A 25,340-nucleotide genomic window follows, 5' to 3' on the forward strand; every position below is an offset into this window, starting at 1 on the left:
AGGTAGCATTAGTGTTGATGTGCTAAATTAGCACCACATTGCTCCGGAATCAGTATTGCAGTTATAATACGTTACTGATCTTGCCGCCAATGATCTAAGGACACCCTGGCTGAGCACTGTTTACAAGTACTCCTGTTTAACAATGACATGTTCACTATAGACACCTACGCTTAGTGGTGCTCAAATACCCCTTTTCAAAATTCGAGTTAGGTCGAATTCGAATAGTAAATTATTCGAGATCAGTCGAATATTCGAGTCGAATAATTTTTACTATTCGATTCGACCTCAGAATTCGAGCTCACTATTCGAGTCGGTATTCGAGCTCATTATTTGAGCTGACTATTCGAAATGGCCTTAAATAGCTTCCAACACTTGTTTTGAGGGTGAATGATGCAAGAAACCTCTTTTTTTCCAAGTAACAACAGCAAGTGATTATGTGGGGATGTTCCTTTAAAAAAAAAAAGTTGAAAAGAGAAGTTGTGTCCAGAAATTTGTTCAGTACTGTATATACTTCTTCTTCTTCTTCTTTATCTTCTATATCTTCTTCTTCTTCTTCTTCTATATCTTCTTCTTCTATATCTTCTTCTTCTATATCTTCTTCTATATCATCTTCTTCTTTTATATTGTCTTCTTCTTCTTCTTCTTCTTCATCATCATCTTCTTCTTCTTCATCTTCTTTTTCTTCATCTTCTTCATCTTCTTCATCTTCTTCTTCATCTTCTTCTTCATCTTCTTCTTCATCTTCTTCATCTTCTTCTACTACATCTACTTCATCTTCAACTTCTTCATCTTCTTCTTCATCTTCTTCTTCTTCATCATCTTCATCTTCTTCTTCTTCATCTTCTTCATCATCTTCATCATCTTCATCTTCTTCATCTTCTTCATCTTCTTCTTCTTCATCATCTTCATCTTCTTCTTCATCTTCTTCTTCTTCATCTTCTTCTTCTTCATCTTCTTCATCTTCTTCATCTTCATCTTCTTCATCTTCTTCTTCATCTTCTTCATCTTCTTCATCATCTTCTTCATCTTCTTCATCATCTTCTTCATCTTCTTCATCTTCATCTTCTTCTTCTTCATCTTCATCTTCTTCTCCTTCTTCATCTTCTTCATCTTCTTCATCTTCTTCATCTTCTTCATCTTCTTCATCTTCTTCATCTTCTTCATCTTCTTCATCTTCTTCATCTTCTTCTTCTTCACTTATTTCTCTTTTCAAATTTTTTTTTTAAAGAAATGCAGCTATTTTTGAGCGTAACAAATAGCTGGTGGCGCACGCATGTTGGAAGCGCCATTATATGTGCTCCCTGGCAGTGGAAACACACAGACAGCAGGAGGTAAATTCAGCAGCAGGAGGAGGAGGATGAGTGTGTGGCAGCAGGCAGTCAATGAGGCAGGCAGCGTGACATAATAGCCCTGGTACCTAGCGGTGATACCAGGGCTGTAAATAAACACAGCAGGCAGGAGGTCCCAGACAGCGGTCGTGCAGCCCACATTGTGTCCAATACACAACTGGGACAACACAGTTTTCAACCCGGGCACCTCAGAAAAATTAAACCTTTTTTTTTTTTTATGGTTTTGTAGTTTTGGTTTTACAACCAATTACACAGATATAGCTATTTTTTGACGTAATAGCTGGTGGCAGAGTGGCAGCAGAAGGTAAATCTGTGTACCCTGGCGTTGGGAAACACAGACAGACAGACAGCAGCAGCAGCAGCAGGAGGAATGGAGGAGTAATGTGAGCAGCTATTGTTTGACGTAATAGCTGGTGGCAGAGTGGCAGCAGAAGGTAAATCTGTGTACCCTGGCGTTGGGAAACACAGACAGACAGCAGCAGCAGGAGGAATGGAGGAGTAGTGTGAGTGTGGCAGCAGGCAGGCAGCGTGACATAATAGCCCTGGTACCTAGCGGTGATACCAGGCCGTACATGAACACAACAGGAGGTCCCAGACAGCGGTCGTGCAGCCCACATCGTGTCCAATACACAACTGGGACAACACAGTTTTCAACCCGGGCACCTCAGAAAAATTAAACCTTTTTTTTTTTTTAATGGTTTTTTGGTTTTGTTTGTAAAACAAATTACACAGATATATAGCTATTGTTTGACGTAATAGCTGGTGGCAGAGTGGCAGCAGAAGGTAAATCTGTGTACCCTGGCAGTGGGAAACACAGACAGACAGCAGAAGGGCAGTACACAGCAGCCCACTGTAGGTGTAAAATGTGTGGCTGCAGGCGACGTAATAGTCAAAGTGAACCAGGCTGGCTTAGTGAGCAGGAGCCAGGAGGTGGTAAAGGGTGGTAAGGCACATTAACGATGGTTCTTAGCCAGTTCATGTCCCCCTCTCGCCGACAACAGGGGCCAGGAACTCGCCTTCCACCCACGCCTGGTTCATCTTGAGAAACGTCAGTCTGTCCACAGACTTGTGAGACAGACGTGAGCGTTTCTCGGTGACCACACCACCAGCTGCACTGAAGCAGCGCTCGGACAGCACGCTGGAAGGGGGGCAGGACAGCACTTCCAGGGCGTACTGCGCCAGCTCGCTCCAGATCTCCAGGCGCTTGACCCAATACTCCATGGGATCAACAGGGGCATCGCTGTCAAGCCCGCTGTAGAACCCCATGTAGTCAGCCACCATGCGGGTCAGGCGCTGGCTGTGACCGGTGGAGGATGCTGCTGCATGCACCTCCTCTCTAGTCACTGCTGCCGGAGCCTCTACAGTCCTGTAGAGCTCGTGGCTGAGAGACAGCAGGTCTGTGGGGCGCTTGCTGCTGGATGCAGGCACCTGCTGCTGCCTCTGTGCTGGCTGCTGGACAGTGGGGGTGGAAGGCTGGGGGAAGGCTTCCTCCAAGCGCTCAACAAGGGCCTGCTGCAAGCTCCTTATTTGTTGCGCTGGGTCTCCTCCTGCAGGCGGCAGGAACTGGCTCAACTTCCCCTTGAGGCGTGGGTCCAACATCATGCTGATCCAGATGTCCTCCCTCTGCTTCATCTGGATCACCCTGGGGTCTCTGCGCAGGCACGTCAGCATGTGCGCTGCCATTGGGAAGAGGCGGGCCACGTCTGCTGGCACATCGACGGCAGTGCTGCTGTCCTCATCCTCCTCCTCTGCCTCGTCAGCCTCATCCTCTCTCCACCCCCGCACCAACTCAGCTGCACTGTGCTGCTCCCCCTCATCAGCAGCAAGGTCAGGGACCTCCACCAAGTCCTCCTCCTCCTCCCCCTCAGAGGTGGACTGTGCAGCTGCTTGCCGCTCCTGCTGGTCCAAGGCTGCCGCTCCCTGTTCCAGCAAAGCATCGAGGGCCCTGTTCAGCAGACAAACCAGGGGCACCCACTCGCAGACCATAGCATGGTCCCTGCTCACCATGTTAGTGGCCTGCAGAAAGGGAGCCAGCACTAAGCACACCTGCTGCATGTGCCTCCAGTCATCATCGGGGACGATGGACGGGATGTTGCTGGTCTTGTCCCTTCTCTGAGCGGCGGAAACAGTGGCCAGGGCAAGGTACTGTTTGACAGCGCGGTTCTGTTCAACCAGACGCTCCAACATCGCCAGGGTGGAGTTCCAGCGAGTCGGAACGTCAAGGATCAGCCGATGGCGTGGCAGATCCAGCTCCTTTTGCACGTCTTCCAGGCTCGCACAGGCTGCAGCCGAGCGCCGGAAGTGACGCACAACGTTCCTTGCCGTTTCCAGCGGTTCGCCCATACCCTGGTAGGTGCGCAAGAACTTCTGCACCACCAGGTTCAGCACGTGGGCAAGACAGGGGATGTGGGTCAGGTTTCCCCTGTCTATTGCGGCAACCAGATTGGCCCCATTGTCGGCCACCACCTCTCCGACTCTGAGGCCTCTGGGGGTCAGCCAAATCCTCTCCTGCTCCTGGAGTTTGGCCAACACATGGGTTGCCGTCAGCTTGGTCTTCCCAAGGCTGACCAAGTGCAGCAGCGCTTGGCAGTGGCGGGCCTTCACGCTGCTGCTGAGGCGGGGGGTTTGGCCAGGTGTGCCGGAGGATGGCAGAGGATCGGAGGAACCTGCTGCAGTTCCCCTGACCCTGCGGGGTGGCACCACCCACTGTGTTGCTGCTGCTGCTGTGCCCGCTGCTGCTCTCCCATCCTCACCCCCTTCCACCAAGCTGACCCAGTGGACAGTGAAGGACAGGTAGCGGCCTGTCCCGAAGCGGCTGCTCCAGGAGTCCATGGTGACGTGGACCCTTTCACCAACCGCGTGCTCCAGCCCTCGCTCCACATTGGCCATCACAAAGCGGTGCAGTGCAGGAATGGCCTTGCGGGAGAAAAAGTGTCTGCTGGGGAGCTGCCAGTCTGGGGCTGCGCAAGCAAGCAGCGCACGAATGTCGCTCCCCTCCTGCACGAGCGTGTACGGCAGGAGTTGGGAGCACATGGCCCGTGCCAGCAAGCCGTTCAGCTGCCGCACGCGACGGCTGCTGGGAGGCAGAGCCCTAACCACCCCCTGGAAGGACTCGCTCAAAAGGCTCTGGCGTGGCCTTTTGCTGGCACGGGAATCAGCAGACACAGCGGAGGAGGCCACTGAGGACTGGCTGCCAGAACAGGCCTCAGTGTCGGCGGCAGGAGTTGCAGAGGGGGGAGGAGCAGTGCGTTTCCGCACTCCTGCTGGTGCTGCTGGAGGAGCAGGAGGGCGGGTGGCTGCTGTTGCTGCTGCTGCTGAAGGCTGTGCAGTGATGGGTGTGGTGCCAGCACCAGATGCCTTCAGCCTCTGGAACTCCTGATGCTGGTGGAAATGTTTCGCAGCGAGGTGGTTGATGAGCGAGCTGGTGCAGAACTTTAAGGGGTCTGCACCTCTGCTCAACTTCCGCTGACAGTGGTTGCAAGTGGCGTACTTGCTGTACACTGTGGGCATGGTGAAAAAGCGCCAGATTGGTGACAGAAACATCCCCCTACGGCATGGAAGCGCTGCTGCCTGTCTCCCTGTGGTGGTTTGGGGGGGGCTTGGGGGGCGGCTGGTGGTGGTACTGGCAGATGCTGCTGCTGCTGCTGCTGAGCCTGAGACACCAGCAGGCTGTGGGACCTGCCTACTGCTGCTGCCAATGCTTGCAATGATGCGCCTCCTTGCAAGGCCCACAAGAGCATCCTCCTCCTCCTCCTCAGAGCTGCTGAGGACGACATCCCCTGGAGGTGGTGGCACCCAGTCTCTGTCTGTCACCGGGTCATCAACATCCTCCCCCTCCTGAAACATGTCCTGCTGGGATGAGGACCCCCCAAACTCCTCTACTGATGCATGGATGGGCTGCTTGACTGTCGCCACAGTCTTGCTGTCCAATCCCTCATCCCCCAAAGTGCCCATCAGCATCTCCTCCTCAAGATCGCCAACAACAGCAGACAATTTACTCATGATGCCTGGGGTCAAAAGACTGCTGAATGACAGGTCGGCGAGTGACGGTGAACTGGCCTCCTCCCCAGACCCTGCTGGGCGGCTGCTGCGAACAGGGGTGGTGGTGGTGGTGGTGAGGGTGGAGGCCTCAGATGCAGAACTGATGGCGGGCTGCTCATCCTCCGTCATGAGTTGCACCACAGTGTCTGCATGCTTTTCCTCAATGGGACGTTTCCGACCCGGCTGGAGGAAAATCGGAGCAGGTGCTACACGCTGCTGCTGCTGTGTCTCTGCAGCGTGAGTTGCAGATGCTCCTGCTGGGCGGCGCCCAAGGCGTCCACGGCCAGTGGCTATGGGAGGAATGTTAGCCACTGACGCTGCTGCTGCTGCTGCGGAACTGTGCATGGTGGCGCGCCCGCGGCTTGCCACAATGCTGCTCCCTCTCCTCCTGATTCCCTTGCTGCCCTTCCCCTTGCCCAAACCGCGCTGGCTGCCACTTCCAGACATCTTCGATGTTTTGGGCGTATAGACAAACGTTTTTTAAAAGGGCGGGTGAAAAGTGGGGTACTTTAATGGAGTGGGTTGGTGGGTGAGGTGACTGAGTGAGTGTCCCTAGTACAGTAAGTAAGTAGTAACAGTCAGGAAGTACAACTAGCAGTTACAACTTACAATAATCAGTAGTAATCACAAGTAAATTTAGTGTGTGTACACTACAGACAGTGAGTGCACGCACGCGCAAACACGCGCAGGAGCTAGCCTATGAACAGTGACTGAGTGAGTGTCCCTAGTACAGTAAGTAAGTAAGTAGTAACAGTCAGTAAGTACAACTAACTAATTACAATAATCAATCAGTTATCAGAAGGAAATAGAGTGTGTGACGTGTGTACACAGACAGTGAGTGCACACACGCAGGAGCTAGTAGCCTATGAACAGTGACTGAGTGTCCTAGACTCCTAGTACAGTAAGTAGTAACAGTAAGTACAACTAACTAATTACAATAATCAGTTATCAGAAGGAAATAGAGTGTGTGTAGTGTGTACACAGACAGTGAGTGCACACACGCAGGAGCTAGTAGCCTATGAACAGTGACTGAGTGTCCTAGACTCCTAGTACAGTAAGTAGTAACAGTAAGTACAACTAACTAATTACAATAATCAATCAGTTATCAGAAGGAAATAGAGTGTGTGTAGTGTGTACACAGACAGTGAGTGCACACACGCAGGAGCTAGTAGCCTATGAACAGTGACTGAGTGTCCTAGACTCCTAGTACAGTAAGTAGTAACAGTAAGTACAACTAACTAATTACAATAATCAATCAGTTATCAGAAGGAAATAGAGTGTGTGTAGTGTGTACACAGACAGTGAGTGCACACACGCAGGAGCTAGTAGCCTATGAACAGTGACTGAGTGTCCTAGACTCCTAGTACAGTAAGTAGTAACAGTAAGTACAACTAACTAATTACAATAATCAATCAGTTATCAGAAGGAAATAGAGTGTGTGTAGTGTGTACACAGACAGTGAGTGCACACACGCAGGAGCTAGTAGCCTATGAACAGTGACTGAGTGTCCGAGACTCCTAGTACAGTAAGTAGTAACAGTGAGTACAACTAACTAATTACAATATTCAATTACAATAATCAATCAGTTATCAGAACTTGGAAATAGAGTGTGTGTAGTGTGTACACAGACAGTGAGTGCACACACGCAGGAGCAGCTAGTAGCCTATGAACAGTGACAGTGAGTGTCCTAGTACAGTTACAGTATATAACTACAATACTAATACAATCAGTAGTAAAGGACAGCAGAAATACTGGTATAGAATAGAGAGAAATAAACAGAGGACAGGAGGACAGCTGCCCACACAGGCAGGCCCTGAGGCCTAAAGCTGTAAGCCTGCAGCAGCTGGCCTGTCTCTATGTAACACAAAAGCTACTAACTAAAATACAATGTCTAACTAACTAACAACAATATAGGTGTGTATAGGAGGTGTATGTGAGCAAAAACGCTAGGTAAATGACCACAATAAAGCTCTTGCTAAGCCAAAGCACAAAGGAGCAACTCTCTCTCTATGCAAGTCTCAGGCAAGGACGGAGAAACGTAACATGGCGGCCGCTATAGGGTAGGGGCTGGCCAGGGTCCCCCTCTGTGATTGGCTGCCGTCAGAGGGCCTGGGAGCCCTCTGATTGGCTCTAAGGACATCAATCTGGGCTATGACGCTATTCGAGCTCGGTACCGAGCTCGAATAGCGCCGTTTGCTCGAATAGCTCGAATAGTGAATGGGCTATTCGAGTGTACGCGAATAGCCCATTCGAATAGCTGCAGCTATTCGGAGCTCGAATACCGAGCTCGAATAGCTGAAAAAGAGCTCGAATATTCGAGCTACTCGAATATTCGAGCTCTGCTGAGCACCACTGCCTACGCTATTCCCTAACCCTTTCGTCTTCACATCTTCCTTCCTATACAAATGATACTTATTTCATAGCAGAATTTCTGTATATGAGGACTGCTCAGCACTGTTTTTGTCATTACTGCATTCAGGAACAGAAATGTACATATCACTTGTTTGTTTCCTAAAGGACTGTGACAAAGTTGCACAATACAAACTGATCATAGAATGAAACAGGAAATATAACAAAAAATAATTGATGGAGGTTTTACCTTTGTCATTAAATAGGCACTGGCTTTTCATGTATAGCGAAATAGATAAATATGATATGCAGCTAATTTGCAAACAACAAAGCCACTAGTCGAGCATGGCCGTGAAATTCAAGAGGGTCCCAGGCAGCAGTGGTGGCCTGTGGGAGGACGTGGGAAGCTGCTCTTAGGCAAGTATCAGATTTTATGGCACTGCTTATCATTAGATATATTAGATATATATATTAGATATATTAGAGACTGAAGTTAGCAGCCTCCACATTTCTCTCACTTCAGGTTCCCTCTAAGGCATACATGTCAAACTCTGGCCAGCGGGCCAAATTTGGCCCTCAACTGCATTAAATTTGGCCCTCAAGTGGTTTCCCCATTATGTTTAGACCGCCAGGGAAGCTATACTGGAGGTGAAGCCCTAGATCACCAGGGAAACCATATGGGGGAGGTAGGAGGAAATCACTAAACACTAGGGAACTGTATAGGGGAGGGTGGGGGTCTCTAGACACCAGGGGACTGTATAGGAGAGGGAGGACCACTAGAACTTTATAAGGGAGGAAGGTGGCCAGTAGACATTGAGGTTGGCCAGCGACTAGGTCCCAATATACAATTTTGGCCCATGACTAGGTCCCAGTGTACAATTTTTGCCCACTTTGTATTTGAGTTTGACACTGCTCTAAGGTTAGACTTCACAAGGGGGTTTACATCACAGTGTGAGGTTAAGGTTAGGTGGTAGGAAAGGGTTTTCATTAGGGGATCCATGCTCACAAAAGGATAAGGAAAATAGCAAAATAACAGTTGTATTATCACACAGCTAATCGGAATCTCACTTAGGTGAATCCTGAAGCAACACAAGCCATTCTTCACACAAGTTATAATTCTCTTTTTGGGAGGAATTTAATGCACTTATTTTGAACTGAAATTAGTGGGTTCTACACTGACAGTGGGACAGATTTATCAGAATCAGTGCAAGTGGAAGTGGAGCAGCTGCTTGAAACAATCAGAATCCATGATTTGGACATCTGTTTCATTTTTGCAACAGTTGTGATCCAGTTTCCCTTGCACTGGGTTTGACAAATCTGCCCAACAGTTCCTTATATTAAGAACTTTTCTACAGTATCTTACTACTAAATCCAAATTTAAAAAGAATTATCCCTGCACTTGTATTGTACTTTTGTTGCCTATCCAACAAGATCTGCAATTTTTCATGTAAACTGAGTACGATGGATTATGATCAAATATAATCTTCTTTGGTCAATCCTAGAAGATGTTCAAAACATTCACATGCACTAAAGGACTAATTTGAGACGAGTTCAAAAGTCCCCTTTTTTTAGACAGATACCTGTCAGGTTCTAATTTAACATGTGATGAAGGGTCACTCAGAGTCCAAGGAGCCTAGCAGTCTTCACCACAGAATCTTGCAAGGGATGATGGGATAGGACTCAAATTGAGCACCATACTATTTGCTAGAGTTGCTTATTATGAGAAGCTACATCCTCCTAGCCAGTCGTAATTGAAATTTAAATTAGATTTGGCTGCCCATGAGGTGGGGAGGGGATGCACTCCATTTGCATCCAGCGTTGCATTCCACGTCACTCCCATGCTTTCTTCTCCCGGGTTAAAGAAGGAAGCATGGGAGTGACGTGGGATGCAATGCAGGACCCAAATGGAGCACATGGGTAAGTTAACACCCCCCCCCCCGGGAGCAGGCAGCCCAATCTAATTTAAATTTTGATTACGAGTGGCTACAAGGATGTAGTTACTCATAATGGGCAACCCTACTCTTTGCTACAAAGGACACCCTGGTCCCAGAACCCAGGCTCACCCCCACTGGAACAGAAAGATGGGCAAGATGTAGGATAAGTCAAGGCTGCTTAGGACAAGGCTGGCAACAACAGAGTTGGTAGGGATTTGTAGCCAATATTAAGAACGGATTTGTAGCTAATATCAAGAAAGGCAGGTATCAAGCCTGGTGAGTATTGACAGCAGAGGGCAATCCTAGATGCCAGGAGCTGAGGCCAGACACTGGTTTAAATATACTTCCTGAGTGGAGGATCACTTTATGTTAGGGGTGTAGTGTCCTCTAGTATAACACCTCGCAGGATGCATGTAAAAACAGAGGGACACAGGACAGGAAACTCACACAGCTAGGGGGCGCAGACCATGTTGATGAGCTGTGGGCCAATGAGTGCTGTGACAACCTCTAAAACTGATTCTTTTTTTCACAAATGTTTATTTTTCTACTCAGTTTAGAACAAAGTGATTGACAACAAACAGAAGTTAAACTGAATACTACTTACCAAATTTGCCATTACAATGGTGTCAACCATAACAGGATCATTTTTCATGCCCAAGGTGAACTGGAGTCCTCTTGGTGGTTGTCCAGTAGTCACATCAAAGCAGTGACCTTCCAGTAACAAATGTTCTAATTCATAATGTGCTGTAACAATTCCATCTATCTGGAAACACAAGAAATGTATCCAATGTCTGGTCAGCAATTAATCAATACACTTTCAGCATGCAAAAACACAGTCAGTGGTATATGTGTGCTTGAATTGTCTATAATACATATCCCATGAGCATCATGAGGTGTTATCTCTCTCAATGTAGGTTTCAAGGGTTATTTTACCTATGTAAAAATTGAGCAGAAAGAATGATACACTAGCACTTGGCTACGAACGGGCTGTAATATCAGTTCCAGCTTAGAACTCTATTAGGGAGCCCAGTCTTTATAACATAGGTCCAGGGCTTGCCCACACTTCCCTCTAGGTGTCGCATGGTGGTTTGGGGGCCCCAGCGAGTGAGAGAGACCTGGGGACCCTGGGCTGTCATGTGGACCAGTGTTTGTGTCTTTATAACATAAGCAAGCTACAAGAAACAGAGTACAAGGCGACACTTTCCAACAGGACATACTGAAGATTAATTAACCAAAAACACACACAAACCTTTGATTGAGAGCAACTTGCTTTAAAGGTGCTTTGCAAGACAAGCAAAAATGTTCTGAAATTTTGTCTAAATGTTGGTAAGCAAGCAATGTCTAGACATACAAGCAAAAAAGTATATGAGCGTAACATCACAACTGAGCTGATGGTTCTTCTCCCTTTTACGCTGCAGAATTGTGCTTAATTGTACTTAATCTGAGTGTAGGGACTGTACAATGTCACATCTCTATGAAATCTTCAAAAGTAGGCAAAAGCTACTGTAATTGTAGTTCCTTGTTAAAGCCATACAAAAAAGGTTGGTGTGAGCCAAAAGAGAGCAATTATTATGTTATTTATAGTACAAGTCTTAATTACATTTTGACTTTATACAGTACAGTACATTGTGTTAACTTTTTATAAATGCACGTTTCTGGAATTAATGATGCTCGCAAACCAAAGTTTCACTGCATATCATGCTAAAACAGTAGGTATAGGAAACAAACTGGAGGAATTACCGTATAAACTCAAAAATACAGGTCGACATCGTGTAGAAGTAAACTCCAATATTCAACCCTCTTAAGCTGGAATTTTTTTATAAGTCTACCCAGCAAAGTTAATGGCTACACTTGTGGATGAGGAGCGGTTTATGACTGAACTGCATATAGTATTGCAGCCATTAACCCATTCTGTCCATTAAGAGCAGCCAATACCTCCTACAGGCCCCGAAGTGCTGCAATTATTCACTTCCTTTTATGCAGCCCAATATTTCCCCCTTGCCTCTTTCTTTGTTAATTGTTGTGGCCAGGACTTTCAGACTTGTGTTTGTTTTACATTTCTCTTCCTTAAAATATCAGTTACCATAGGGTAAATTGCTGCAAATGGGAATGTCACGATTAGTACACACATTACTCAGTGTGCTCAGTGTTGCCCGTGACTCGTGTGTAAGTCGACCCCTATACTTTTATGAAGAAAATCAGACCTAAATTTCTAGACTTATACTCAAGTATATACAGTAATCCATTCTCCAAACATCATTATTGCTAATACATGAATTGTAGTCACTCACATCTTGCAGATGGATATTATCAAGGTCGCATGAACTGTGGACAACTTCAAACAGCCAGCTTTCTGGAGTGATCATGTTTAGTGTTAGCAGAGGAGACTCAGGCATATCCAAGAACTTGGCAGAGGGACCCGAAGAATGGCTGCTGTTACTTAGGAAGGTTAGCTCTGGCTCAAGCACAAGGCGGTAGAAACTGAGGGAAAAAATAAAAAATTGAGAAGATAAACGCTGGTAGGGGAACTTCATGAATTTCACACAAAGTCCTTACAATGACAAAGAAAACCCCAATCCATCCTCCATGTCTAAAGCTGAGTGCACACTTTAGATTTTAGTCTCACTTAACCTGATCTTCTGTGATCGTTTCAGGTGACAATGTGCCAGAAATCTCTGAACAATCATACTTGCTTGGCTTTCTCTGATAGAGAGGGGAAAAGCTAGGAAAAGCAGGAAGCAACCCATGAGCAGATATGTAGGAAAACAGAACAGGAATTGGCTGAAATTTCTTTAAAAATTGGATGAAACTAATGAGAGTTTTTAGGTACAAAAGTCTATTATGTGTACATAGCTTTAGATCTAGTGAGAAATTATCTCTCCAATGTATGGATTCAGCTTTACATCTCTCCAATGCTTTTCACTGGTCACTTCCCTTGTAAAATCACTCCCATAATGTAAATATATGTTACAAGTCAACATAGCCCCTTTTCCTACCTTTTCAGTGGCATTTCCGAAAGCTTTGCTCTGCAGTTCATAAACATAGTCAGCTTCATATTGATCAGACGAGAAAGGACCTAAAAAGACAGAAAACACGTGTATATTGTAACTTGCAGAAATACAAAGTTATACAGTATGTGCAGCAAAATGAATTGGGGACCACCAAGGTAACTATAAAAGGTAAAGCAGGGACAACTTATCTAAGTTCTAAGAAGTCAGGAAATTCAAGCTTTACTGCTACTTTATTTGCCACTAAGGTTGCTCAAATCACATTCTTCACAGCACAAGTTTAGTTTAGTAGAAGTGGAAAGAAATAGCACTGAAGCTGAAAAGCAACTTCCCCAAGGTCTTTTTACACTTTTTTTTATAAACTAATCTTATATAATTCCTATCTTACAAGACAGAAAGTTTGGCTAACTGTTTGAAGAACCTAGTATGTTTTGGGGTAATCAATTTGTGATTTTGTTGGAAGGTCAGACATCATGAGTTGTTATTAATTGCACCTCTCACCCATATTCTATTGAAAATATCTGGTTACAACACATGCAAATTATAGACTTATGCTCCCTTGTGACTTTGTGTGCATTGTGAGGATCCACTGCATGGTTAATGAGAGGCTTCAGGAGCACAACAGAAGTATAACCAATTTATTCCTAGGTTTTACTGGTTACAATACTCCTGTGTTTCAACATGGCATGCAGGTGGGCCATTCTGTGACAGTTAAGATGGTTTGTGGTTGATTCTGTTCTCGTCAGAGGTGGTGACCGCCACAAACGGCTGTTTCGGTTTAAAGGTATAGTGGACTAGAAAGTTTAATTCTGTAAATCTAAATGGCTTTATAAGAATATCAGTTTAAAATGCATTTGTGTCAATGTGTTATGTCTTTATTTACAGAGAATGAAAATGTGACTTTTTTATATTACATACTGTGGGTGGTTTTCTTCTCAGTTTTTCTGGGGAAGATACTATGAGTGTAGTTCCTTAGCTTTGATGGATTTAAAGAGTAACTGTCAGGCTGCAAAAGCTAATTTAAACCTCTATTCTCCTGTGTTAAACAGTTTAGAAGGAAGCCAAAAAGGCAATACTGAAGTTAAAAATCTCTCACTTTTGATGTGTGCTGAACAGCAAGGCTGTTATTCCCAAGCTCTTAAGAGGCCAAGAGGCTGCAAAGCATTCTGGGGCTGCTTCTTCCCACCTTGGGTCCTCCCCTCTGCTGCTAGTGAGAAGTTACAGGCTCATGTTACAACAGCTTGTAACGCAGTCCAGCTGAAAAATCTCCGGGCAGAGTATACTACATGAGTCCGCTATTGTTCCTAGCCACATGGCTAATTAATATTCACTGCACAGTAGTGTTGTCTTTTTTCTGAGTCGAATCATCAGGAAGCAGGCAGGACATGACAACACATTTGGCTTCATAGAAGACAGGCAAACATGGAACCTGCCATGAGCTGTCAGGAGCATCATTCTCTGCAAATACTATATAAAAATTATGTGAAATCCAAACGTGGACAGTGAAATGCATATGTAATGTAAGTACAGCCAATCTTTAGCTACTGATATATGTGTTTTTTTTCTCTGAGACCTTATACCTAACAGCTCCTCTTTAAATTAAATCAGGAATATTTATATGACTTTGTTCCTTTTGGGGTTGAGTTATTTTAAAGTGCTAAGGACTGGGTGGGGTACACCTGAGGAAGGGCTCCACCTGAACCATGTAGTGTATGCAAGTGCCTTTAATGCAAATCGTAAAAAGAGTAGCACTCACTGTCAAAGGGGAAAGGAGTGCCCAGACCTCAAATGATCCTCACACCATCAGATCCAAGCAGTCATTGACGAGATGGAGGCCGGCACTTCCAAAAGTACAAAAGCTCTTTGCTCTACGCGGCATAGCCACTTCTTTTAACATATGTCTCAATAAAAGAGCTTTTGTACTTTTGGAAATGCCGGCCTCCATCTCGTCAATGACTGCCAGTGCCTTTAATACAGCAACTTAATTGCAAGTTGTGTGCGGTTTTCTTTCTGCTTATGTCCATGTTTGTGCAAGTGTGGTGTGCCAGCTAAATTGTGGCACTGGCTCACACTGGTCTGCAGAGTAGCTGAATAGGCAGGCGCTACATATGCATAGTATTGTATAGGGAACCCTCTCTCATGTCATAGGCATTGGCGTTTGAGGTCTTAAACGAGTCATCAAGCAAATACTTCCCCTCAAAGCTTTACTTTCCCAGGCTTCCTCCAGCCCCCTGCAACCAACATGTCCCACGCCGCTGCCGGCTTGGGGCTCCCGCCGATGTAGAGGCCGACCTCCTCCACTGCGCCTGCACGAGTGCCACTGTCAATCAAGCCGACGTTGTCAGCAGTATACTGTGCAGGACTACTGCACCTGTACAGTACACTGCGTACAACGTGGGCTTGATTGACAGTGGCGCTCGCGAAGGCGCAGTAGAGGTAGTAGGGGAAGTATTTGCTTATATGACACCTTTAAAATGACAATTTGTAATTTTTGACTGTGATGACCATACCCAGTGCAATATATACGGAGGTTGTGGTCTTGTCAGGAAGCATGCTCCTCTAGAAAGAGTAATTCATCAGTAGTGTATTCTGGCAAACTTGAGCCAATATGATAGATTGCTAAACTTGTAGTAGTTCACACGTTCTATACTGCAAATGGATGCTGATCTGAATGCAGACAGACACCAAATCATTGGAACAAGCCGGATGATCTAGGCCAGAAGGTTCACCCTAACTGCTATTGCTAGGCTATGCCAGACAGGGTCACAAAACCATCCTTATTTGAATGAAATTCAGTGGCTAGGGAGAAGAACTTCAGTGAATATAGTCAACTAGAAGAAAGCTTGGAAAATGGTAAAAGGAGGACTTTTAATCAAACCTATCAGTAAAAGAATCGTCAGGCAAAAAAAAAAAAAAAAAATGTGTTTCACTTACCTGGAGCTTCTACCAGCCCCATGCAGCCATCACGTGTACCCGCGTAGTCACTCGCTGCTGCTCCAGTCCCCCACCACCAGCTAGTTTTGTTTTTGCCGACCTCGGGGCCGGCGGGCCACCACGCGTACATTTGCATGCATTCCTGCTGGTGCATGAACATTAACACATACATTTTTACGCGTTAGTGGTGCAACACGTACATTTTTTACGCGTTGTGCCACTAACGCGTAAAAATGTATGTGTTAATGTTCATGCACCAGCGGGAATGCGTGCAAATAAACGAGTGGTGGCCCACCAGCCCCGAGGTCGGCAGAAACAAAACTAGCTGGCGGCGGGGGACCGGAGCAGCAGTGAGTGACTACGAGGGCACAGGATGGCTGCATGGCGCTGGTAGAAGCCCCAGGTAAGTGAAACATTTTTTTTTTGCCTGACTATTCCTTTAAGAAATTATGGTAGAATAATTGTAAAGTTTATTTGTTTTAATCATTGTAATAAAATCAATGCAATACAGAATATAGTGAAGTTTTGTCAAACATTACAGACATCACGCTTGAAACAATAAATAAATGATCACAGCACTTCAAAATTGTCCTTCCTAGAACCAATAAAACATCAACCTTCAGGTGTCACCACATGCCATCAAAGCTACATGCAAAAATCCCAGAGAGAGGGCTATCCACTTTACTCCAGGATGTATGAGTAAACTGGCTGGAACAGCTCAATTTCCAATGCACTGGCCCGGACCTGCATCTGCCATTCAGAAATGAAAGGTTTTTTTTTCACATTATTTTGGGTGCAGGAATTTTTTAAGTATATATAGCACACATGACTGACTTACGCATTATTGGTATCTGAAGACGCAGTATCAAAATGTAAAATGCACACCTAGTGAAAAGTGTTACTAAATTCAGCCTTGATGTTTTATTTATTGTTTCATGATGTTGTAATATATGACCATACTGTATTATGGGATGGCAGGATAGGTGGAAGCATGCACATGTCAGCTTGACCGACCTGTAACATGAACATCAATGACTGCTTTTCAGCTGTCTTCAGAAATTCTCTTTGTTCCAGCCATGACACACTTCCACAAGCTTCTGTTGTGAAGATTATGTGAAGAGCCATATTTTAGTTCTTTAAACAAGACAGGGTCTCTCAGATTCACATATGGTCCCATTGATTGAAATACCTGACCATAATTTCCCCTTCAAAGGCACTGATAGACCATACTTTTCCACACATAAGCATGTTTAGTTACAGTTATTACTGCTAAAGAGTGGAACACAAGCTACTAAAAGGTTCATATACAATTACCACACACAAATATGTAACTATGGACTATTTCTCGCAAACATGCATCACTTTTTTGGACTTTAATTATGTGCTCATGATCTGCTGAGTATTCAAAGGATTTACAAACTTTGAAGCACCACTCTGTAAAGTAAACCGCTCACATGCTTATCAGTCATGACTTGAATAATTTTAAATATATATATATATATATATATATATATATATATATATATATATATATATATATATATATATATATATATATATATATATATATATATATATATATATATATATATATATATATATATATATATATATATATATATATATATATATATATATATGGACCACAAATCCTACGAGTGAGAATTTCTGCTTTATAGTTACTTTCATTGCTCAAGGTCAATATTAATTTGAAAACCAGATTCCCGCTTGACTATCTAGAGCAAAGGAATGTCTGATGCTCCATCAAATTCTCATGCCAGTTTAATGCTTTAGGATTATCATATTCAATCTGCATTGTAGGATATGAACAGTAGTATTTGAGGAGTGCAAAGTAAGAACTAATTTACAGTACTTAATGAATAGACTGATACAAAGTAGTAAACTTCACATTAACACATAATAGTAGAGAGTTTAACTTTGAAGGACAAATGAAGTGAGAAGGATATGGAGGCTGCCATACTAATTTCTTTTTAAATACTAGTTGCCTGGCAACTCTGTTGTTCATGCATCAGTGTTTGAATCACACACCTGAAACAAATGGTTAATCCAGTCAAATTTTGGTCAAACAGGGCTACAAGTATTGGAGGCAGAGAATCAGCAGGACAGCCAGGACATTTGCATTGTTTAAAAGGAAATAAAATATGGCCGCTTCCTTATGCTTCTCATTTCAGGTGTCCTACAACAACAGATTGTTCTAACATACTTTGTGCCAAGTACATTAAAAAAAAAAATCAGAACGTGCTCACAGTATGAAAAAAATAAAGTTCTAAATACTTTTCCAACTTACAATCAGCAAGTGAGACATTTGTTGAGCTTCTCTTGACAAAGGGTCAACCACAGCAAGTACATCAATAAAAGGACCATCCTCTTGGGGCTCTACTCTGATCAAACTGCAAACAAATATAAAAGAAAGTCAAAGTTGAGCTGCTGCTAGAAATAATTTGTAATGCTTTCTTTGTAAAACAGATATAGGACAATAAAGACACATGCTTAAATATGGTAAAACGTGTACACAAGCCGAGCAAGTGGTGATGCAAAGCTTTAGATTGTGCACACTACAGTAATAGATGGCAGATTGGAATGGATATATATATATATATATATATAGAAAAAAAAACAGATTCTGTTAATCAAATCCTGTATTTTATATCTACACACAATTAGGAAGTGTTTCAGCAGATTTTCTGATTTCCTTTTCATGCCGCTAATTAAATTAACTATGTAGGGAAAATAATGCATTAAAATTAGTAGACCACTGCATTATGAATCACGTAATAACTTCAAATCGTGAACAGACTAAAGCCCCGTAAACAGGGGCGTAAGTAGAAATCACTGAGTCCCCCCCTTGCAAAACATTGTATGCCCCCCCCAGGAAGTGAAGTCAGCGATGCTGGAGACATAGAAGACAGAGGCAAGCAGAGCACCGCAGCCTGAAACAGTCCACATGTAAAATACAATTAAAACAAACATAGCGTAAAACAGCCTTGGAGATTAACACTTTGCCCTGCACTATTCAGCGCACTCATAGCGGAGCTAGGTGCGTCTGATGTCACTGGAAGCGGAAGTATTTGTTGGTCGGAGAAGTTATTGAGCAGAGGTAACGGGACGCCGAAACCGCGCAGAGGAAGCGATACCGCTGGGCTGTGAAACCAGATAGGCCTGAAAACTACTTTTATCACATGAGTGCGCTGAATAGCGCAGGGCAAAGTGTTAATCCCCAAGACTGTTTTACGCTCTGTTTGTTTTAATTGTATTTTACATGGGGACTGTGGATTAAATGTTTATATTTTTGGAAGTTGGAGCAGTGAAACTTGCCTCATCTGAGAACAAACGCTAGACCCACCAGGATTTGAGTTTATCTGGTGAGCTGCTATATTGAAGGGGCTGTGTGTTGATTTATGCACCGAGTGGAGCACATTGAACCACCAATCACGTTTGGGTGCATGCATGCCTTAGTCCAGTTTAAAGAATTGTTGAGTCTTTTTTAAATCTTACAGATATTGAAACATCAATAATGAAGAGGAGCGCTGTCAGATAATTAAGTGATGTTTATGTATGGACTTGTGATAGCGAAGACTCTAAGCACTTGAGAGACTTTCTATGTGAGACAGGGAGGCGCAGTTTGTATTAATCAAATGGTCATAAAATCACACCAGTTATAGCTGAGAAAAATGACAGAGTGCTGAATGTAGCCAAGAAAAGTGATTTCGGTTATAAAAGGGCGCCAGATTTAGCTGAGAAAAGTGATTTCGGTTATAAAAGGGTGCCAGATATAGCTGAGAAAAGTGATTACTATGACCTAACATCTCCCTGCTCTCACACAGAACCCTCCCCCTGGTGCTGCCTAACCCTAAGAACCGCCCCTGGTAGTGTGTAAACCTAAGAACCGCCTGATGATGCCTAACCCCAAGACCCACACTGGTGGTGCCTATTTTAAATCAAACATCCGTTACTCTGAAAATAAATTCAAATTTGTGACCTGCTGATATCAATCTTTAGACGTACTTGTTGTAGCCTCATTTATATAGCTGTAAAAAAAATCTACCGATTATAGCCACAAAACGTGGCAAATAACATTGAAGTCTCTGGTGCCCTTTTTAACGGATACCAAGTATAACTGTCTGCTGATTAGGCCTACATGAAATAAACAGTCAATATGGAGAGGAGAATCTGACAACTTTAATATGACAGAGGCCCCTCCCAAACAGAAGTTTCAGGTCATAAAATATTATATTTACAGTAAACTATGTTTTATTTAGCATATATCTACTTTAAAGTGGACAGGGAAGTGGACAGCAAAAGTGGAAAACATTTTGATGAACTGTACCTTAACTTTCTAAGATTTATTTTATGATCAAGTTTAAATTTGTCACAACTAGCTGCAATCAAATCTCAAGGAACTAATTCATATGAATCCAAATTTCAGATAAATGTAGTTAATGAACGATTAACTAAGAGGGCAATTATTTTTTCAAATGGATGACACCTAAGGTTTATTTTTATTTACATTTTTTTTGGGGGGGGGGGGGGGGGAGTGGACTTTCTTTGGGTGTATTTTCCCCTAGGAATTATTTAAAAATACAGTTTCTCAGTTCTCACCTACTCTCATTTTATACTGAAATCTGCTACTGAAGATAATAAACACAAATTAAGTTTCACTATTTATCCCGTCTAAATGTTGTTGCTTCTACAATGTATGGTTATGATATTTTATTTTTCTATTAAGACGGACGTATTTTGTAAAGAAAGAAGCAGTTTGAAGGTCTGCTCAAAATAATCAAAATATTTGCTTGACATAAGCCATAAATAACTTATGCATACTTTTTCTTGTGTTCAGAGGTAGTGTGATCGTTAACGCACACTCTGTGACAGATAAAATACAGAAGAGGGTCTGTTGGAAAACATCAAAATACATTAACATGTATCCCAGACAGCTAAAATCCGTTTCACAGGTTCCTTAGGAGGATTAGCTTGAGAGAAAAAAAAACACATTCAAAATAGGTGAAATCTTCTGTGATATTAAGCTTTATCAGTTTGAAAAGATCATTTTTTTCAGTGACAGGAATAGAAGAATAGAAATGTTAAAAACTTCACGGAGCACAACCTTTTGGGGGCTAAAATGAAACTTTTCTGCTATGTTTGAACATCGTGGAGGTGAATATATCCTAGACTTGTCTTTTCCTAATGATGTTACAGAACAGTGGATTAGTCAAAACTCCTACCGAATGGAAAAGCAGTAAACTGAATTTAAAATGACAACACCATCACTACAGTAAAACATTTGATCTGCTACTTGGTGTTTTCTGCCTTAAAGCACACTTGGAGATAGCGGGATATGGAGGTTTCCATATTTATTTCTTTTTAAACATTACCAGTCGGCTGGCTGTCTTGATGATTATCTGCCTCTAATATTTTTAGGCATAGACCCTAACCAAGCATGCAGATCAGAGTCTTCTGACTGGATTAGCCGCATGTCTGTTTCAGGTGTATGTAACTGCAGCCAGAGAGATCAGCAGGATAGCCAGGCCACGGATATTGTTTAAAAGGAAATATTTATGGTAGCCTCCATATCCTTTGCAGTTCAGGTGTCCTTTAAAAGTTAGTTTTGGGCGAGATTCGCCCTTTATCAGGCATTGTATTAAAATAATTTTCCTCAAACCAAATAAACATGGGTTCAATTGTGAATGAACAAACGTTATGAGGCATTTGACCAAAGCAGATGCAACCTCATACCATCCCACCGGCAGGTACACAAGTAAGTCATGCAGCTAAGGGGAGTTTGTGTTCATTTCAGCAGAGGAGAATGATTTTAATACAAAGGCCTGATGAAAAGTGCATCCTGCTCGATATGAACAAGTGTCGCCCAAAATCAATTGATAAAGATTAAAACTCATTTTTGGAACTGCAAAATGTTGCTGTGGTATCTCAAACTTTGCATCATCCTTAGTAATATGTTAAATATGCAACTGGGGTGTAGTGGACTACTCTATTAACCTCCTGAGCGATAATCCCGAGCTGAGCTCGGGGTATATCGCGCAGGAGGATTTCTCAGGCCCTGGTGGGCCGATTTGCATAATTTTTTTTTGTTACACGCAGCTAGCACTTTGCTAGCTGCGTGTAACTTCCGATCGCCGCCGCTCGCCGCCGATCCGCCGCCGCTCGCCGTGCCGTGCAGCCCCCCCCCTACCAACCCCTTGCGCAGCCTGGCCAATCAGTGCCAGGCAGCGCTGAGGGGTGGATCGGGACTCCCTCTGACGTCACGACGTCCATGACGTCGGTGACGTCATCCCGCCCCGTCGCCATGGCGACCGGGGAAGCCCAGCAGGAAATCCCGTTCTGAACGGTATTTCCTGCTTACTCTGAGTGGGTGGGGGGATGCCGCTGCGCTGCGGCTATCATGTAGCGAGCCCTGGGCTCGCTACATGATTTAAAAAATAAAAAAATTTAAAAAATAGTGCTGCGCCACCTCCTGGGCGATATAATTGTATCGCCCAGAGGGTTAAGACAAAAGGTCTCTTACCCTTAACTTTCTTGTCCCAATAAAGGGTCCATTTCCACTACACGCGGATTCTGGGTGCCGAAAACTGACTCCAATGAATGCCTATGGGAAATCTGCATCAGAAAAATCGCGTTTAGTGGAAACAGGCCTATGGGCATTCATTGGAGTCAGTTTTCTGCATCCAGAATCCGCGTGTAGTGGAAACAGGCCCTAATATATAGATACTACATTTCAGTGTAACAGAATAGTAAGAATGAACAGTGGGGGCTCCAAGTACACCCTAGAATGTGATCCTGAATTCTTCCATTGATACCAAAAATGCAGCTGGGTCATACTGAAGCTGCTGCACCACCCCCTCTGTCAGCAGCGATTACAGTATATGTTGAACTGCATTTTCCATTATGCACTTGTGGGCCACTGCCATAGGACATCAGAGTGTGGAAGCACTGCCTAACACACATGGGGTTGATTCACTAAACGGCACTATTTCATGACGCACTTACGGCGTAACGCTATATGCAAGGCGCGCGCTAATGGCAATTATGGTAGAGGGTGCGTTAATTAAATAGGGGTTGGTAGTGACACAATAAAGAGCATTTGTTAAGAATTACGTCAGTGCGTGCGTAATGCTTTGATTGCGCACCGGTAATTCAATATGTGCATAATCAATTTCGTGGCGTGTCTAATTAAATTCCCTAGTGTTTCTAATTTAATTATTCAGTGCTTGTATATATTCTGCTGTTTTTCAATTATTCTTTTGTTCTGGTTGCAATAGAGCAGGAGCAGAGACGTACCCCCCATATTAGAGGCCAGCCACTGAGGCGCAGCCTCAGAACAAGCCAAAGGCAGCCTGTGACACAAAGTTCACAGTATGCATTCATACCACACACATTACACAGCACAAGTCACACTACACAGTATCCACGTTACATTGCCTACAGTGATATACAAACAATACAATTATGGTTGCTTGCCATTCTACATATGAGCAACACAATTTAATTACTACTTAAACAATAAAAAACACATAGGGCAAAAACAGCTGCAAAATGTAAAGGACACATACAAACAAATAACACTTACTAGCTTATTTTTAAACAATTCTGAATCAGGTGCTGATGAGCAAAGCTTTTATAGGCCAAAAACAGCTGACAAATGTTAAGAAGTACCACCTAATCGAAATGCTTGCATCATTCCATTATTACAAGTGTAAACATATACGCACACAAAGTAAGGCACGCTATCTAATTGTAGCTTGCTGTGCAGTTAAAGCTTGTTAAAACACAACAAGAATTATTCACACTGGACTCAACCCTTCCACGGATAAATATCCAACTTCTTTATTACATGTAAGAGCGGATACAGCATACAGGTAGCACAACGTTTCGGGCAAATCGCCCTTTCTCAAGTGCTTAAACCTCTGGAAAAACAGTCACACGTGTGTATATATATATATATATATATATATATATATATATATATATATATATATATGTACACACAATAACAGCACGCCCAACCAAATCATTGTGGGCGGGTACCTCCTTAACAAACCTGATTAACGCTTAGCAGGGTAGAGAGCAGCAATAAAGTTTACAAAAAACATCTTAGACTAAAATCTTCATTCAAGCCAGCTGGTGACTGAGTATCCAGCCTGTCCATCCACCAGGCCTCCTGCCTGAGGAGGGTGTTCCTATGGGTCAGTTCCTACCTACCTACTTTTCCAGAGGTTTAAGCACTTGAGAAAGGGCGATTTGCCCGAAATGTTGTGCATACAGGTATGCTATATCCGCACTTACATGTAATAAAGAAGTTGGATATTTATCCGTGGAAGGGTTGAGTCCAGTGTGGATAATTCTTGTTGTGTTTGGACTATTGAGAGAGTTGTGATGGACGCCTCATCCCACTAGGACTCCCCGTGAACGAGATTTACCTGAGGCCGGCTGACACTTGGTTTATATCAGTTAAAGCTTGTTCCCAGCGTGCGCTGTGCATTTGTAATGCGTGCTGTGTATCCCCACCGTGCTTTGCGTAGCGATACTGTGCAATGTGTGGTTTTACCGCATGCTGCATAGTTTTAGAGAAAAAAAGTTTATGCGCATAATTCATGTAGTGCTATAGCGTTATTCACAGGTACTGTTTAGTGAATCAACCCCATTGTTTGTCTATTTTCTAAAATCATTACTCATTCTTCCTTCTACTTGTAGCTTCTAGTAATAGAAAGTGGAGTGGGCAAGGTGTACTACAATATACAGAGAGCACGGCAGTAAGTGTGCTGCAGCAAGCCCTAACCTCTCTCAAAGGAATCTTACATTATTGCCTTGGGGACCTGGGGAAGGGGGGCAATTGTCGTTACTCCAGGTTGCTACAGGCAAAGCAACTCCTAAATCCATGCCAAGGTCATATACATTGCACGTATTTAGCACCGGGTATACAATATTGCATGAATTTGGCACCAGATGGACAACTGCAGTAATACAGCAGAAGAGTTTAGAATTCAAATAAAAGAAAAAAAAAATAATTGAAACACCACTGATGAAATAAATGACATCCAACATTTCATTTAGGTTTGGGGATTGAGCAGAGTGCATACAAGATCAGCGTCTGTTACTAGTACTTAGATTTTATTTTTTATGAAACGATTATTCTGTTACATGCTTCCATACCTATGTTTCTGTTTTGCAAACTTTAAGTCTTGTCTCGACTCCCCCTTTGGCATAGAAGACAGAAGAGAATCCACCTTCATAACCAGATCACTTGAACTACTAAAAATACCAAAACAAGACAAGTCAGTTAATATATGATGCAAATAATAAAAAAAATGTCAGTCTACAAGCACAGAAGGGATATACTAACAATTTAAATATCGTAATTGAAAAAAGCTCATAATGCCTGTGGTGTTTTTTTTTCTTTTAGTAAATATTGGTGTTAAACAACATTTCAAGCTACAGTATGATGCAAATGCTGAACTTAGATTTGAAGAAAGGACAATATATATTATAAGCAGCACTTTCATTACATCCACTAGAGTAGTCAGGCCAGACAAATACAAGTGCTAGTATGAAGCTTCCCGTTCTGCCTGCCATTTTGCATGTGTGACTGTTAACACCTGCTAAAATCGCCTGTCATCTTCTGGAAGTAGTGCTTGTTAGTGTACTAGTGTCAGTAATGCCTTCCACAGTTTTATTCCTGCTGTCATAACAAG

General features: G+C 43.4%; 1 protein-coding gene across 3 annotated transcripts in view; it reads right to left on the reverse strand.

Moving 5' to 3' along the window:
- UGGT2 (UDP-glucose glycoprotein glucosyltransferase 2) overlaps positions 1-25,340 on the reverse strand; it is a 379,277-nt gene that overhangs the window by 100,694 nt on the left and 253,243 nt on the right. For all 3 annotated transcript variants that reach the window (XM_068267932.1, XM_068267930.1, XM_068267931.1), the window contains exons 24-28: positions 24,802-24,900; positions 17,924-18,026; positions 12,670-12,749; positions 11,965-12,154; positions 10,278-10,436 (exon numbers count right to left, since the gene is read on the reverse strand). In XM_068267932.1, the coding sequence (XP_068124033.1) occupies positions 10,278-10,436; positions 11,965-12,154; positions 12,670-12,749; positions 17,924-18,026; positions 24,802-24,900 (631 nt within the window). The remainder of the gene's footprint in view (positions 1-10,277; positions 10,437-11,964; positions 12,155-12,669; positions 12,750-17,923; positions 18,027-24,801; positions 24,901-25,340) is intronic.

Source organism: Hyperolius riggenbachi, chromosome 2 (genome assembly GCF_040937935.1).
Source record: "Hyperolius riggenbachi isolate aHypRig1 chromosome 2, aHypRig1.pri, whole genome shotgun sequence".
NCBI lineage: Eukaryota > Metazoa > Chordata > Amphibia > Anura > Hyperoliidae > Hyperolius > Hyperolius riggenbachi.